Here is a 17,575-nt window from a genome sequence, read left to right on the forward strand (position 1 = left end):
ATATATTTATATATATATATATATATATATATCTATATATATATATATTTAAAAAAGGAGATGTGGAACATGAGTTGTGATATATAAAAAAGAAAATGAAGAAAATGCTGACAAAATAATTTAAGTAATTTAATTAGGTGAAAGTTCTTTTTACCGGTTGCGCATTTGTTATGCTTATCAAAAGTTTTTTCCTCTTATATATATATATATATATATATATATATTACTCTTTTACTGTTTCAGTCATTTGGCTCTGGCCATGCTGGAGTGACACTTTAAAGGATTTTAGTTGAAGAAATCAACCCCAGGATTTATTCTTTATAAGTCTCTCCTTTGTTGAACTGATAAGTTACGGGGGCATAAGCACACCAACAACAGTTGTCAAGTGATGGTAGGGGGACACAAAGACACACACATGTTTGTGTATGTATGTATGTATGTATGTATGTATGTATGTATATATTATATATATATATATATATATATGAGAAGAAAAAGACAATGGAGACTGGGAGGTGAATAATTGTTTATTATTAACTTCTCAATCTCCATTTTCTTTTTCTTCTTTTAAGGAAATTAATTCCTGCCAAATACTTACATCAACATCAACAGCAATATCAAAATCAAATCAAATGGAAATTGTAGTTGTGAGCCCCGTGCCGGTAGCATGTAAAAAGCACCATCTGAATGTGGCCAATGACAGTGCCACTTTGACTGGCTTCCATGCCTGTGGCATGTAAAAAGTACCATCCAATTGTGGTCGATGCCGGCTCCTCTGGCCCCTGTGCCAGTGGCATGTAAAAAGCACCCACTACACTCTCAGAGTGGTTGGTGTTAGGAAGGGCATCCAGCTGTAGAAACACTACCAGATCAGATTGGGGCTTGATACGACCTCCTGGCTTCCCAGACCCTAGTCGAACTGTCCAACCCATGCCAGCATGGAAAACAGACGTTAAACGATGATGATGATGATAGAACCAGTTTTTCTTTGGATGAAACCATCCCTTCATGATGTTAACACAATCTTTAATTGAATTTATATATATATAGTAAAGGCGCATGGCTCAGTGGTTAGAGTGTCAAGCTTATGATCATGAGGTTGTGAGTTCAAATCCTGGACCGGGTTACATGTTGTGTTCTTGAGCAAGACACTTTATTTAACGTTGCTCCAGTTCACTCAGCTGTAGAAATGGGTTGCGATGTCACAGGTGCTAAGCTGTATTGGCCTTTGCCTTTCCCTTGGATAACATCAGTGGTGTGGAGAGGGGAGGCCAGTATGCATGGGCGACTACTGGTCTTCCATAAATAACCTTGCCTGGAATTGTGCCTGGGAGGGTAACTTTCTTGGTGCAATCCCATTGGTCAGTCATGGCTGAAGGGGGTCTCAGCATAACTATATATATAAATGATAGGTTTCTTTCAGTTTCTACCTACGAAATTCACTCACAAGGCTTTGGTTGGCCTGAAGCTATAGTAGAAGATACTTGCCCAAAGTACCACACAATGGGACTGAACCTGGAACCATGTGGTTGGGAAGCAAGCTTCTTACCACACAGCCATTTCTACATATATTTATACACACACACACACACACACACACACACACACACACACACACACACACACACACACACACACACACACACACACACACACACACACATATATGTTGAAATATGTGTAAACACAACGCAATGGTGTGACATGTTAATGTTTAGCTATAATTTTGCAAGCAATTTCTTGAATGGTCAGATTCCAATGATTTATTTGGGTGAAATATTGTGACATATGGGATAATGACATTTAGAATATGTGTATAAGTGTGTGTGTGTGTGTGTGTGTGCATACATATTTATAAACACATGTCATTCTCTTCACTGTCGTCATTGTCATGGTTATCATTTCTACATCTATTTTTTCATGCTGGCATTGGTTGGACTGTTTGCATGTATGTATGTATGTGTGTGTATGTATGTAAGTGTATGCATATATGTATGTATGTGTGTGTGTATATGTATGTATGTATGTATGTAAATGTATGTATGTATGTATGTATGTATGTGTGTATGTATGTATGTATGTAAGTGTATGTATGTATGTATGTATGTATGTATGTATGTATGTATGTATGTATGTGTGTGTGTGTGTATGTATTATGTATGTATGTATGTATGTATGTAATTGTATGCATATATGTCTCTCTCTCTCTCTCAGTCTCACATGCACACCCATACAGAGTGTGATGGATAAATTGTTGTCATTTTATATTTTTAATTTCATGCATTTGTATTGTTTGTTTTTGATTTTGTTGACTACACAGTATAGTAGGGTCAGTTGGGCACCATCTGTGAGAAAAACAGCACCATGACACAATTCAGAAATTTGGAAACATTCATGCTAAAAGCTCCAATATGAACATTTCAGAGTGTTTAGGTGTCAGTATGAGGGCATGTACCGAGAGTGATAAAAATCAAACATCCAGTTAACATGGTGTTTAAAGTTATGTTATGCATCCATTCATCTTCCCACATGGCCTCAGCCTCAACACAGAAGCCTACATCAAAGGCCTGGTGGAGGTAGTGCTGCCTTGGCTCTAGAGGGTGGCTGCTGGAAGACACTACATCTGGCAACAGGACTCTGCACCATGCCACACAAACAGGAGAACCCAGTCATGGCTGTCAGACAATTTCTGCAACCACATCACCCCTAACATCAGGCCACCAAAGTCCCTAGATTGCAACCCCCTTGTTTATTATGTGCTGGGTGCAGTTGAGCAAGAGACCAGCAAAACTCCTTGTAACACTAAAGATGAACTGAAGGCAAGGATTATGGCAGCATTCACCAACTTAAACAAGAAGACCATCCGGAAGAGTTGCAGGAGATTCTGAAGTCATATGGAAGCAGTGGTTGAAGCCAATGGCGATTTTATTGAATAAATTTACTCTTTAGTATTTCAAGATATTTTTATGTAATTTTGGTAAATATCTCTTATTATAAAAGGCAGATTTTATCTGCCTCCCTTTGTCAGTTATAGAAATCTACAATATAGGATTTCTTCAATTACAATTTACCTAGCATTTTTAAGAGTAGAATGCATCGGGTTTTGCCAGGTCCAGTTTTTAAAATTTAAACTCCAATTAAGCAAAATTTACAGAAAACTCACATTCTGGTGTGTATGTCAAATGCTTTTCTTAGTCTGATTTACAGCACATGCAAACGCACACACACAGTGTGCAACGAATAAAGTGAAACTAGATGTAATATTTGTTTCTGTCTATCACGCTGATAAATACATGAGTAAAATGTATGGCAAGCTAACAGATAAGAGTGAGTGAAAATGTTCTTGGAAGAGAGTAAATAGCGACAGAGTGATTTGAGGAAGACTAAACTGAAAGTATGAAACAGTGTTTATGTATAAACAGACGACACTTATATATAGTTATAAATGTATGCATCCGTTTAACCCTTTCGTTACCAAACCGCCCGAATTTACCTATTCATATTTAAATGAGAATATCAGAGTAAATCTCTTTAGTACATTCGTGAAAACATGTATTATACTTCGTAAACACTTCAAATACAGTTTTGTACAAAATTCGAAGTGTAATTTTAATTCCGTGAATTATGGGAGATTTTTTTCAGAAATTTGTTCCTATTGTGTTTTCAAAATTTGTAATTCTGACAAAAAATGGATACGAATTTCATTATATCAAGCAGCGAGTCAGAATTCGAAGGATTTTCTACTCAAGACCTTCATAAATCTAACTCTATGACTGAAAAAAAAAAGCATCTTTATATAGAGTGAAGTTGTGTGTCTGTCTCCAACGATTTAGATTCGTAACTACTCCCACATTTTGCGGTGCAGTTTAACCAAAAGCGGGTATCTTATAGTCGTGATTCATATCGAGCCCTTCTGGGTATTAGCGCGCGTCTACGATGAGTCTACGATTTAAAAAAATTTACCATCATATTTTTCCATTTTAATGCATTTTTTCGCTTTTATATAAGGGAAGTAACTCTCTAAACATATCTACGATGTGTCAACGATTTAAAAAAAAAATTTACCTTAATTTTTTTTCAATTTTTAATGCATTTTTTTGCTATTTTTTGGCTATAACTCTCTAAAAATGCTTATATAGTTATTTCCCTTACAACCCGAGCAACGCCGGGCGATACTGCTAGTATCTGTTAAATGAGATGTCAATGTTATTTTTATTTTTGCATAATTTAGACAACAGTTTAGTCACTGTACCCTGTACACACACACACACACACACACACATTGCAATTACAGCATGTAATTTACATTTTAGGCATTCAAAAACAAGAAAAACCTATTTAACTTCACTTAACATTTTAGCATTCAGGTTACTTTGTCAAAGGGGAGGCCTATGGGACGGTTGGGCAAGTTGTTTTGAGAAAACTTGGTTTAAATGTTTGACAACTCAGCACTGTCCATTAGATGGGGGTGGTGGTGGTGGGGCGTTTTGCTTGTGTATATACATACATATATATATATACATACATACATATATATATATATATATATATATATATATCTGTGTGAGCATATCTGTGTTTGTCCCTCACCACTGCTTGAAAACCAGTGTTGGTGTGGTTATGTCCCTATAACTTAGCAGCTTGGCAAAAAGAGATACTGGGGTCGATTTGTTCAACTAAAGTCCTTCAAGGCATTGCCCTAGCATGGCTGCAGTCTAATGACTGAAACAAGTAAAAAGCAAAAGATAAAGAGTCCTTTAATGCTTTTTAAATGGCTAAAATCTGTCTTCCATTAAGTAGGATTCAGATCAATAAAAAAGTTATTGTAAGCAAAATCTGGTAGAAGGTGAATGTGTGGGAGTTATTAAATGACCTGCTCAGTTTAGTGCCATTATCTATCATTATCTATCAAGGACTTTAGAGTCCTTGCTGTTACAAACATTTTGAACAAGCATCCAGTCTGAGTATATATATTTTTTTTGATTCTTCCCACCGGTCATGGCAGCCGTGAATAAGGCCATTGCTACTGGTCTCTCTCTTGGCTATGTCACTGAAAGAAATGACATGAAAATGAATAAATTTATGTCGTTTATACAAGATATGTATTATCAAATAATGATTGAGAAATAGGCCAAGGATCATCGAAACAAAATTCTCATGGCCAGAAAAGTTCTCAAGATGAATAACAAATGCCTTGATCCATTTACATAGACAAGTCAAGGAGAGGTGGAAAGAAAGGCAACACAAAAATAATAGCTGAGTGAGAATAAAACAATTTACTCACACATAAAACCAGGAACTAGTGAAAGAAAGAAAGGAAGGCTTTCAAAATCGTAAAAGCCAAACCTAAAATGTTTTGTATAAATGAGAAAGAAAATATAGTTTCAATGCATTGCAAATTCAAGTTATTGTCTCAGGTACATTATTTTCGTCTGTAACTTGTTTAAGCCATTTGACTGCAGCCATGCTGGAGCACCATCTAAAAGGGTCTTAGTCAAAGAAATCAACCCCAGTACTTGTTCTTTGTAAGACTAGTATTTATTCTATCAGTGTCTTTTGCTGAGCCACTAAGTTATGGGAACATAAACACACTAACATTAGTTGTCAAGCGATGATAGTGAGGACAAACAAAGGACACACACACAGATATATATATATATATATATATATATATATATATATATATATATGATAATAATAATAATAATAATAATATAATAATAATAAAGGGTAAAATTAATTAATCAATTAATAATTTTACCAAGTAGTTCGGTATGTTAAAAGAACCATTAGTAGTAACCTTATACAAAAATATAATAAGAGATTATATAATTATGAGCATAATTATAATTAGGGTTCAGCAAAATTTGCTTCACCACATACCAAAATTTAGAAATAGCAGCTAAAATACTATTCTAGTACCATAAGATATCTCCCAGACAGCAATACTCAACAACTCATGCAGGTAAAGAGAAAAAAATTTATATCTATATCTATATATATAAACAGCATCATTTAGGGGATGACCCAATATATATATATATATATTATATTGGGTCATCCCCTAAATGATGCTGTTTATATATATAGATATATATATATATATATATATATATTGGTCACCCCATAAATAATGCGTTTTTTTTATACTTCTTTTATTTTTCAAAATTAAGATAAACAAAATTCTTTTTTAATCTAAAATATACTCTCCTTCATTTTCTACAATGTTCTTCCATCTATGTAGTAGACTTGCATGGCCCCTCTTTCAAAATTCACTTCTCCATTACAAAAAATACTCCTCCAGTACTGTTCTAACCTCATCTACAGAATTCATAATTTTTCCGTCCAATTGATTTTGACGACTGTGGAATAGATAAGAATCAGATGGGGCAATGTCCGGCAAGCATAAAGACAGATGTAACACTGCTAAGCATTTTGTCTGGTGCATTAACAATTCTGCCAGCTTACCATCTGAGATTTGTGAAATATTGATTTCAAATTTTGGCACAAGGCCAGCAAATTCAGGAGATAGGATAAGTCGGAATCAACCCCAGTGTTCAACTGGTACTTATTTTATTGACCTTGGCAGAATTTGAACTCAGAACATAAAAATGGATGAAATTCTGCTAAACATTTTGTCTAGCATGATCACAATTCTGCTCGCTCATCACCTAAATCTGTGAAATATTGAAAGAAAGTTTCAACACCGCAGCTCACTTGTATCATGTTTGTCCATCAGAAAGAAAGATGAGAGATGGAAACATTTTTGACTGGAGTCAAAAATATAAAATGCTACACTTCATGTTCATTGGTAAGAGTGATGAGGACCCTCTTGTCAACCTCAAAGAAGGCTGATGACCTGTACAGTGACTTTATGAAGAAGAGTTGCACACCATCAACTCACTCTCTAATCCATGTCCAGTGGCAAGATCAGGTCAAGATACATATACATACATACATATACACACACACACACACATGAACATGACATACAACGGGGAGACATCTAGCAGCATTGCGGAAAGACTAAATGACCATTTGAGACAATACGACGACAAAAAACAGTCCTCCATACTCTACCATCATGCCAAGGACCAACATAGCGGCAACCTGGATCAACTTGACATCACATTTTATGCAAGCATCCAAAGAACTCAACTCTTAAATAAATGAAACATCCCCAGTACTAAATAGGAAATATACCTAATAGGTAATTATACCCTCATGTCCACAGTTTATATTTATATACAAGTAGAATAGTTAGTGGGCTGTTATGTAGATGTATATATATATGTATGTTTGTGTGTTTGTATATATGTATACATCTATGCACATGTATGTTGGCAAATGGATATGAATATAAACATAGATATACAGATGGATAGGGTGAGCTGAAAGAAGCTCATTGTGTAGAAGACACTTGTCCAAAGTGCCACATAGTGGGACTGAACCCAGAATCAGCTTGTATGTAGTATATGTTCTGAGGTTTCTGTGAGTGCCTCAATGATGATATTCTCTCAAGCTTTTTTGCTATTTTGTCAGTGTTGGTCAAGGCCACTTGACACTTCATGATCAAGAAGTTCTCTGATGTTCTATGTTCTCACACTTAATCTGCATTTCTGTACTTTTTTAAGTGAAAAGTTTTTTTTTGTACTTCAAGCTTCAGTTAATAGTTCAAACAAATTGCATAAGAAGAGTGTTTATTCATCAAAATATATATATACCTTCATATTCATTGCTATTGTTGTGTCAGAAGCTCAATTCCATGATTATACCATTTGGCTGGTTTAGAAGTAAAAACTTGCGCCACCCTTTTGACCTTCATTCAATTGGTTGAACCTTGATCTGTGCAGGAAATGAGAGAAGGCTTGGGAAATATGGTTATCTGATTCCACAAAGACTGGACTGTAAGCAGGGTAAGGCAGCACTTCCAGCCCCTCAAGTTTCTCAAGTTTGTGCTTGGTCACATTGGTAGTGTGTGCTGGAGTATTATGCTATAGGAGTAAGCATCTTTAATTGACCAATGCTAGGTAGCAAGCTTTCAAAGCATTATACACTCACTGTAATTCTTGAGAAATAAAGATTAGAATTTACAGCATGACCATCTGGGACAAGCTCAAAGGGCAACACCCTTGATATTCCACCAAACACACAACATGTTCTTCTGTTCAAATCACCCTTGTTTGACAGCAGATTCTTAAGCCTGGCCAGAAGAAAGCCACCGATTTCTCTTATTAGGAATACAAAAATGGATCAATTTGCCAATTTGCTAAGTTTTGGGGACATAAACACACCAGTACTGATTGTCAAGCAGTGGTGGGGGACAAACACTACTACAAAGACACATAGATGCACACACTCACACACACAACACATACACACACACACGCGCGCACACCACACACACACACACACACACACACACACACACACACACACATGTATATACAACTGGCTTCTGTCAGTTTCTGTCTACCAAATCCACTCACAAGACTTTAGATGGGCTTGGGGCTTTAGTAGAAAATACTTACCCAAGGTGCCACACAGTGGGACTGAACCTGGAATCATGTGGTTCAGAAGCAATCTTCTAACCACACAACCACACACACACATACCAATAAAATTCAAGGATGTTACACTACCGTGTACAATATGCATCTTGATTCTGGGGACCTAAATTAACTGTTTATATATATATACACACACAGTGCTTCACACCTGTTGTATCAAGTAGACACTTTACTCTAAGCCACTACATATGTTTTAATATCTTTTATCTTTAATTGTTTCAGACTGTGGCCATACTGGAGCATCACCTTCAAGTGTTTTTAGTTGACTGAATCAATCCCAATACTTTTATCAGTCTCTTTCACTGAACCACTAAGTTACAGGGGACATAAATACACCAACAGACTGGGCGATGTGACTGTTTATGAGCAAAACACCTAAGCTCCACACAGCTCCGGCAGAAGGTAATGGCGAACCTTCTGCTGACTCTTTCGCCACAACTTTCTCTCCCTCTTTCCTCCTGCATCTTGCAGCTCACCTGCAAGATGCAGGAGGAAAGAGTGAGAGAAAGTTGTGGCGAAAGAGTCAGCAGAAGTTTTGCCATTACCTTATATATATATATATATATATATATATATAATATATATATATATATATATATATATATATGTATATACACATACATATATGATGGGCTCCCACACAGTTTCTGTCAACCAAATTTACTCATGGAGCATTGGTCAGTGAAAGAAAGATATAAGAAAGTTGTTTGTTTGTCATCTTATTGGTTATTCAGATATTGTATTTAAAACTGCATACATTATCTAATGTATTCTTTTCCTAAGATGCTGGGTGCATTTTGAGGGAAATTTGGCTGCTATTTCTAGCAGGTCGAGTGACGACATAGAGGCTCCAATGTTGGCTTGTGGATTATGGTATTGATTTATCTTGTTTTCATATCTTTTTCCTATACATACTATTGATGATTATACTGCACATGCTACACCTTATTTCTCACCACCCTCTCTCTCTCTCTCTCTCTCTCTCTCTCTTTCTCTCTCTCCATCTGTCACCTGTCTCTTTACACACACACACCCATGCACATGTATATATTGATGCTATATTGATGTTTTTTTTGTTGAACAATTTTAATATTGTGTTGTGTGTGGGGAGAGTCTTAACCCTTTCTATACGAACCCGGCTGAAACCAACTCTGGCTCTGTAGTACAAATGTCTTGTTTACATAAGTTTTGAATTAAAATCTTCCACCAAACCTTAGTCACAATTTATGCTCCTAACACCAGCTTAATGATAACTAAGTTATTTTACTAAATTCTTTGTTATATTTAAAATTAATTGAAAGGAACACAGAGCATCTCAACAGAAATATGGTAACAAATGTCTTGTTTTGATAAGTTCTGTATTAAAATCTTCCACCAAACCTTAGTCACAATTAATGTTCCTAACACTAGCTTAATGATAACTAAGTTATTTTACTAAATTCTTTGTTATATTTAAAATTAATTGAAAGGAACACAGCGCATCTCAACAGAAATATGGTAACAAATGTCTTGTTTTGATAAGTTCTGTATTAAAATCTTCCACCAAACCTTAGTCACAATTAATGTTCCTAACACTACCTTAATGATAACTAAGTTATTTTACTAAATTCTTTGTTATATTTAAAATTAATTGAAAGGAACACAGCGCATCTCAACAGAAATATGCTAACAAATGTCTTGTTTTGATAAGTTCTGTATTAAAATCTTCCACCAACCTTAGTCACAATTAATGTTCCTAACACTAGCTTAATGATAACTAAGTTATTTTACTAAATTCTTTGTTATATTTAAAATTAATTGAAAGGAACACAGCGCATCTCAACAGAAATATGGTAACAAATGTCTTGTTTTGATAAGTTCTGTATTAAAATCTCCACCAAACCTTAGTCACAATTAATGTTCCTAACACTAGCTTAATGATAACTAAGTTATTTTACTAAATTCTTTGTTATATTTAAAATTAATTGAAAGGAACACAGCGCATCTCAACAGAAATATGGTAACAAATGTCTTGTTTTGATAAGTTCTGTATTAAAATCTTCCACCAAACCTTAGTCACAATTAATGTTCCTAACACTAGCTTAATGATAACTAAGTTATTTTACTAAATTCTTTGTTATATTTAAAATTAATTGAAAGGAACACAGCGCATCTCAACAGAAATATGGTAACAAATGTCTTGTTTTGATAAGTTCTGTATTAAAATCTTCCACCAAACCTTAGTCACAATTAATGTTCCTAACACTACCTTAATGATAACTAAGTTATTTTACTAAATTCTTGTTATATTTAAAATTATTGAAAGGACACAGCGCATCTCAACAGAATATGGTAACAAATGTCTTGTTTTGATAAGTTCTGTATTAAAATCTTCCACCAAACCTTAGTCACAATTAATGTTCCTAACACTAGCTTAATGATAACTAAGTTACTTTACTAAATTCCCTGTTATATTTTAAAAAATTGAAGAAACACAGAGCATCTCAAAATAAATACATTAACAAAAGGGTTAATGCCTTATTGTCTGACACACTCATTGATTTGATTTACACTCATTTATTATTTACATATTTTTTCTTCCAAAACTTTTGTTGCTTTTGCATCCTTGTCAATGGATGTTGACTCTGTCCAAATGGTTTCAAATTCTGGCACAAGGGTCAGCAATTTTTAGGTGGATGTAAGTGGATTGCATCAACCCCAGTGCTTAACTGGTCCTTATTTTATTGACCCTGAAAGAACGAAAGGCAAAGTCAACCTCGAACTCAGAACATAAAGACAGATGAAGTGCCGCTAAGAATTTTGCCCAGCGTGGCTACAAGCCTGTCACCTTGCTGCTCTGGAGAATAACTCAATACTGTTTTATAAATTATATGTTTATTACAATAACGAGCAATAGGTGTAGGAGTGGCTGTGTGGTAAGTAGCTTGCTTATGAACCACGTGGTTCTGGGTTCAGTCCCACTGCGTGGCACCTTGGGCAAGTGTCTTCTGCTATAGCCTTGGGCCAACCAAAGCCTTGTGAGTGGATTTGGTAGACAGAAACTGAAAGAATCCCGTCGTATATATGTATATATATATGTATGTGTGTATATATGTGTGTCTGTGTTTGTCCCCCCAACATCACTTGACAAGATATATATATATATATATCTTGTATATATATATATATTTTATTGAGTGTGTATATATATGAACATAAACACACATATGTTTATATATATATGTGTATATATTTATGTGTGTGTGTGTGTTTCCCCCCACACACACACTGCCATCTGACACCCAGTATTTCCTTTGAACAAAAGAGACCAATAGACTGTATACCAGTCTTTAAAAGAAACACACAAGAACTGGGGTTGATTTGTTCAGTTAAAATCCTTCAAGGTGTGCTCCAGCATGGCCACAGCTCAATAAAGTAAAAGACAAAAGATAAAAAATGACATAAATAATAAATTTGTTTTTGATACAACTATATCTGATGAGAGAAGGCTGGATTGTCAAGGCTGGAACTCCTTTGATCATAGATCAAAACTGGATCAGAATTAACACAGAGATGAACTACAACAACAATAACAAAGTTTCCATTTACTAACTACCTTTGTGAAGGTGCATGGCTTAGAGGTTTAGGGTATATGGCTCACAACTGTAAGGTCACGAGTTCAATCCCCGGCAGCGCATGTGGTGTGTTGTGTCCTTGAGCAAGACACTTTATTTTATGTTGCTCCAGTTCACTCAGCTGGTAAAATAGTAGTACCTGTAATTCAATGGGCCAACCTTGTCGAATTCTGTGTCACGCTGAATCTCTCTGAGAACTACATTGAGGGTACTCATGTCTGTGGAGCACTCAGCCACCGGCACATTAATTTCATGAGCAGATTGTTCCATTGATCAGATCAACTGGAACATTCGACATAATAACCAGTGGAATGCCAATTAGTTAGTTTGGAACTTAAATTAATATGAAATTTTGAACGAAGCTTTGAATTCAGATTATTTTAAAACTGAATTTTTTGCGCCCCAGAACCATGGTAGGTCTCAGGAAGGTTTGTATCAAAAGGTTTCCTGCTTAAATTGATATTTTCTCTAAGAGTGTTTGCATGCAAATTGATCGTTAACAGCTGTTTACATATACGACATGTGTCCTTCAGATCAATAACGAGAGTCATTTTATTGTTTTATTGACATAGCAAATAATTTATTCATGAAAAGTGGAAAAAAATAAAACAAACAAACTTTGTAATCATAGTTACATAAACAACAGTGAAATATATTGACAGCTGAAGCATGGAACAAACTACCTGCACCAGTTGTTAGTTGCTGAGACATTGCATCCTTTAAAATCTCCATGCTTCCTGAAATTCGCCAACACTACACCTGATATCCCCTTCTCTATACGCATGCACACGTGTATATCATGACTCATACACTGTTCACTTTCCTGCCTTTGGTATATAATTCTATATATTGTACATGCACCTTTGTGTGAAGGCGCATGGCTCAGTGATTAGAGCGTTGAGCTTATGACCATGAGGTAGTGAATTTGAATCCCGGACCAGGCTGTGTGTTGTGTTCTTGAGCAAGACACTTTACTTCATGTTGCTTCAATTCACTCAGCTGTAGAAATGAGTTGCAACATCACAGGTGCCAAGCTGTATCGGCCTTTGCCTTTCCCTTGGATAACATCAGTGGAATGGAGAGGGGAGGCTGGTATGCATGGGTGACTGCTAGTCTTCAATAAACAACCTTGCCCGGACTTGTGCTTGGGAGGGTAACTTTCTAGGTGCGGTCCTGTAGTTAGTCATGACCGAAGGGGGTCTCAACATACACCTTTGATGAGTTGTTGTGCACCTGAGCACTATACACAATAATTTAATTATTTTTTTATTTTAAATTTTGGCACAAGGCCAGCGATTACAGGGGAGGGAATCGAACTCTTGACCTTACAATTGTGAGCCATATACCCTAACCATGCACCTTCACAATTTAAGCTGTAAACCTCTTGATACAAATCTGCTTGAGACTTACTATGGTTCTGTGACACAAAAATTCAGGTTTTAAAATAATCTGAATTAGAATCTTCATTGAAAATTTCATATTAATTAAGGTTCCAAACTAATTAACTGGCACTCCACTGGTTATGATGACAAGGGTTCTAATTGATCCGAGCAACGGAACAGCCTGCTTGTGAAATTAACATGCAAGTGGCTGAGAACTCCACAGACATGCATACCCTTAACATGGTTCTCAGGGAGATTCAGTGTAATACTGAATGTGACATGGTTGACCCTTTTGTATTACAGGTACAACTCATTTTTGCCAGTTGAGTGGACTGGAGCAAAGTGAAATAAAGTGTATTGCTCAAGGACTCAATGCAATGCCAGGAATTGAACTCATGACCTTACAATTGTGAGCCATATACCCTAACCACTAAGCCATGCGCCTTCACAATTTAAGCAGTAAATCTTTTGATACTAATCTGCCTATGAGCATCCCTGGTTCTGTAATTAAAAATTCAGGTTTTAAAATAATCTAAATTAAAATCTTCATTCAAAATTTCATATATTAAGTTTCAAGCACTAACTTAATAATGACAAAATTAATTTCTTAAATTTTTACTAAATTCTTCATTATCTAAAAAAATAATTGAATCAATGACTGTTTATTTCAACCAAAATATGGTATCAAAAGTGTTTAAGTAATCTAAATTAAAATAAAATTTCCAATCAAAATTTCATGTTAATTTCTGTTCTGAACAAGGTAGCAAGCTGGTAGAATTGTTTCCAAGCAGAGCAAAAGGCTTAGCGGTATTTCATCTGTCTTTATGTTCAAATTCCACCAAGGACGACTTTGCCTTTCATCGTTTCAGGGTCAATAAAACAAGTACCTGTTGAGAACTCGGGTCCATCTATTGTACCGAATCATATCCTGTTTTCAGAAACAGGCGAATACTGTACGATATCCTGTACCTTGTATTGAGTAAACAGATCCTGTTTGGGAAGTTAATTTGCATATGGTGTGTACAAAATAGTTTTGTTCTTTTCTTTTTTATGTCGATTGATATTGGACCTATCCCTCCCCTGTAATCGCTGGACTTGTGTCAAAATTTGAAATAAAAAAAGTAATGAAATTATTGTGTATAGTGCTCAGGTGCACTACAACTCATCAAAGGTGTATGTACAGTACATACAATTTAGTTCTTTACTTCTCATAGTTTATTTTATATTGTTAGTATATAGGCGCAGTAAGTAGCTTTCTTACCAGCCACATGGTTTTGGGTTCAGTCCCATTGCGTGGCATCTTGGGCAATTGTCTTCTACTATAGGCTCAGGCTGACCAAAGCCTTGTGAGTGGATTTAGCTGACGGAAACTGAAAGAAGCCCGTCGTATATATATATATATATATATATATATATATATATATATATATATATATATATATATATATATATATATATATGTATGTATGTATATGTATGTGTATATGTTTGTGTGCCTGTATTTGTCCCCCCAACAACGCTTGACAACCGATGCTGGTGTGTTTACACCCCCGTAACTTAGTGTTTCGGCAAGAGAGACCGATAGAATAAGTACTGGGCTTACAAAGAATAAGTCCTGGGGTCGATTTGCTCGACTAAAGGCGGTGCTCTAGTATGGCCACAGTCAAATGAATGAAACTAGTAAAAAGAGTAAAAAAGAGTCCACTTTGATGCTCCGTGACCACAGCTCTCTTTCCTTTAAGCCTGCTTTGTCCAGTTTAGCATTCTGCAACACGTAGGTCACTATGAGTTCACATTGTGTCTACTATCATGTATTGTAATTCTTGGATCGCAGATGTATAGATGTATGTCTGACAATTTCGAACTATGTTTGGGTTGTGTTTCCAGTTGCGGAGACAGAAGGTATTGTTGTAAAGTTCTAAGATTTTACACCAGTTATTTTGGTGTCCATCCACAACTTTTCTGCACTATCCCAATCACGAAATCGAAAATTGTGATAAAACGTCCCACCCAAGTGAGTACGTATCGTGCATTTTAATTAACCTCTAAACCCAGAGGAAAGTACTGAAATTGCTTTGAAAAGTTCTGTCCCTTGACGAATGATTAAAACAGTTATCCCCCTTGACATGTAATTTTCTCTGTACTGATTGAATAATTTTGTTCCTTACTTTTTTATGTCGATTGATACAAATTAAATTCGCATTATTTTACAAGCGATCGGCGAAACACCGCTCAGCATTTCGCCTGTCGCTACGTTCTGAGTTCAAATTTCGCCGAGGCCGACTTTGCCTTTCATCCTTTAGGGGTCGATAAAATAAGTACCAGTTGAAAACTGAGGTTGATGTAATCGACTCATTACCTCTCCCAAAATTGCAGCCCATTTGGCGAAATTTGAAATCATTAATTTACAAGTGGTTAATTTTTACCCGAATCTGTTAAATATAATCATGTTCTTCCTCTCCTTCGATCAATTTTCCCCCTATAAACATTATAGGGTGAAGGTAAAGAATACGTACACCCGGTGTTTAGGGTTAGGGTTAGGGTATTCTTTACCTCCGCCCATTATAGTGTATGTGGTGGCGCGTGGCTTAGTGGTTAGGGTGTCAGCATCATGATCGTAAGATTGTGGTTTCGATTCCTGGACCAGGCGACGCGTTGAGTTCTTGAGCAAAACACTTCATTTCACGTTGCTCCAGTCCACTCAGCTGGCAAAAATGAGTAACACTGCGATGGACTGGCGTCCCATCCAGCTGGGGAACACATACACCATAGAAACTGGGAAACTGGGCCCATGAGCCTGGCTAGGCTTTAAAAGGGCACATTTATTATTTATTATTATTGTGTATACAGGTATTTTGAGAGTTTTAAGTGGGTTAATAAATATCAAACAGGCCCTGCTTTAGAAGTTTTCCAATTTTGAATCTGTTAAATACAATTTAGTTCTTTACTTCTCATAGTTTATTTTATATTGTAAGTATATATTTAGACGGTCTACAGAAAACCAAAAAATCCCCAAATCCGGACTTCCCCTGGTCCTAAACTTGTCAGATATTTGATCCGTTATTGTATTATAGATTAACTTCAAACCAACTTTTATATGAGTACTGGGCAAATTAGCAGCTTTCTGAATCACCCACCTGACGAAAAATTGTCACAAACTTTTGTCTAGTGGTGTGGCCCGTTTGATCATGATCCCTGTCTCATGTAGCCCACAAAAACGTTTGCCCTTGCCTGCTTTAAGCAGTTGCTTGACCAGCTAGACTTAACTACCAAATTACACATATCTTTAAAAAGGAAGGGTACATTGGATAATGTGGTCCTAGAAATAGTTTTGCGTCCCTAAAGTCCATCCCCTCCTCACTGTGGTGGGGATGCTGGCAACAGGTAGTGTCAGAGCTATGCCATCGGGAACTTCCTGGTAGGGCCACCCAAGGCGGATTGGTCTGACATCGAGTGGTATTAGGGCCACAACCCGGCAGACGGGGCTCTGGTGAAAATCCTCGGAGTGTCTGTTTCGGCAACCGGCGGCTCCTCGGTCGTTCTGTCCCTGCGTCTGCGGACAATCTGCGACAAACAGGATGTCTCTACATGTGGGATTGTTGGGGACCGCTTGTGAAATTCATATTCCCACGAAACTTCATCCACTGCCATTGTTCGAGATGCCTCGAGGGTGGTGGAAGAAGCCAACTCAACCCGCCCGGGGTGAATGTCGCCACAAGTAAGTAAGTAGAAACAGTTTGTTTGAGAGAATATATTGGAAGAACATGGCTTGCATGTTCTAATCATATCTACTGAAACATAGTTGTTATACATTAAACCTTTAGCATTTACATTATTCTGTAAAATGCAGTGCTTATTTATTCACATTGTTTCAAATTAATCATGCATTATCAAGTAGCTGTGAGATTTTGATGAGGTACCTGTTAATTTAGCCAGTTTGGACATAAAACAAGTAGAATATTTTTTCCAGATATGGCTGGTTTAAATCCTGAAGATCATATATACTTTA

At 36.3% G+C, this 17,575-nt stretch overlaps 1 protein-coding gene across 2 annotated transcripts in view; it reads left to right on the top strand.

Annotated features, from left to right (window-relative positions):
- LOC115224808 overlaps positions 1-17,575 on the top strand; it is a 52,406-nt gene that overhangs the window by 22,799 nt on the left and 12,032 nt on the right. Inside the window, exon 1 of one of the 2 annotated variants that reach the window (XM_036513619.1) lies at positions 4,918-5,417. The exons of the other annotated variant lie outside the window; for it this stretch is intronic. Coding sequence (XP_036369512.1) covers positions 5,352-5,417 — 66 coding nt within the window. The 5' untranslated portion in view covers positions 4,918-5,351. Of the gene's footprint in view, positions 1-4,917; positions 5,418-17,575 lie in introns of those variants that run through there. 2 annotated transcript variants of the gene reach the window in all.

This window comes from Octopus sinensis, linkage group LG26, assembly GCF_006345805.1.
Source record: "Octopus sinensis linkage group LG26, ASM634580v1, whole genome shotgun sequence".
Taxonomy (NCBI): domain Eukaryota; kingdom Metazoa; phylum Mollusca; class Cephalopoda; order Octopoda; family Octopodidae; genus Octopus; species Octopus sinensis.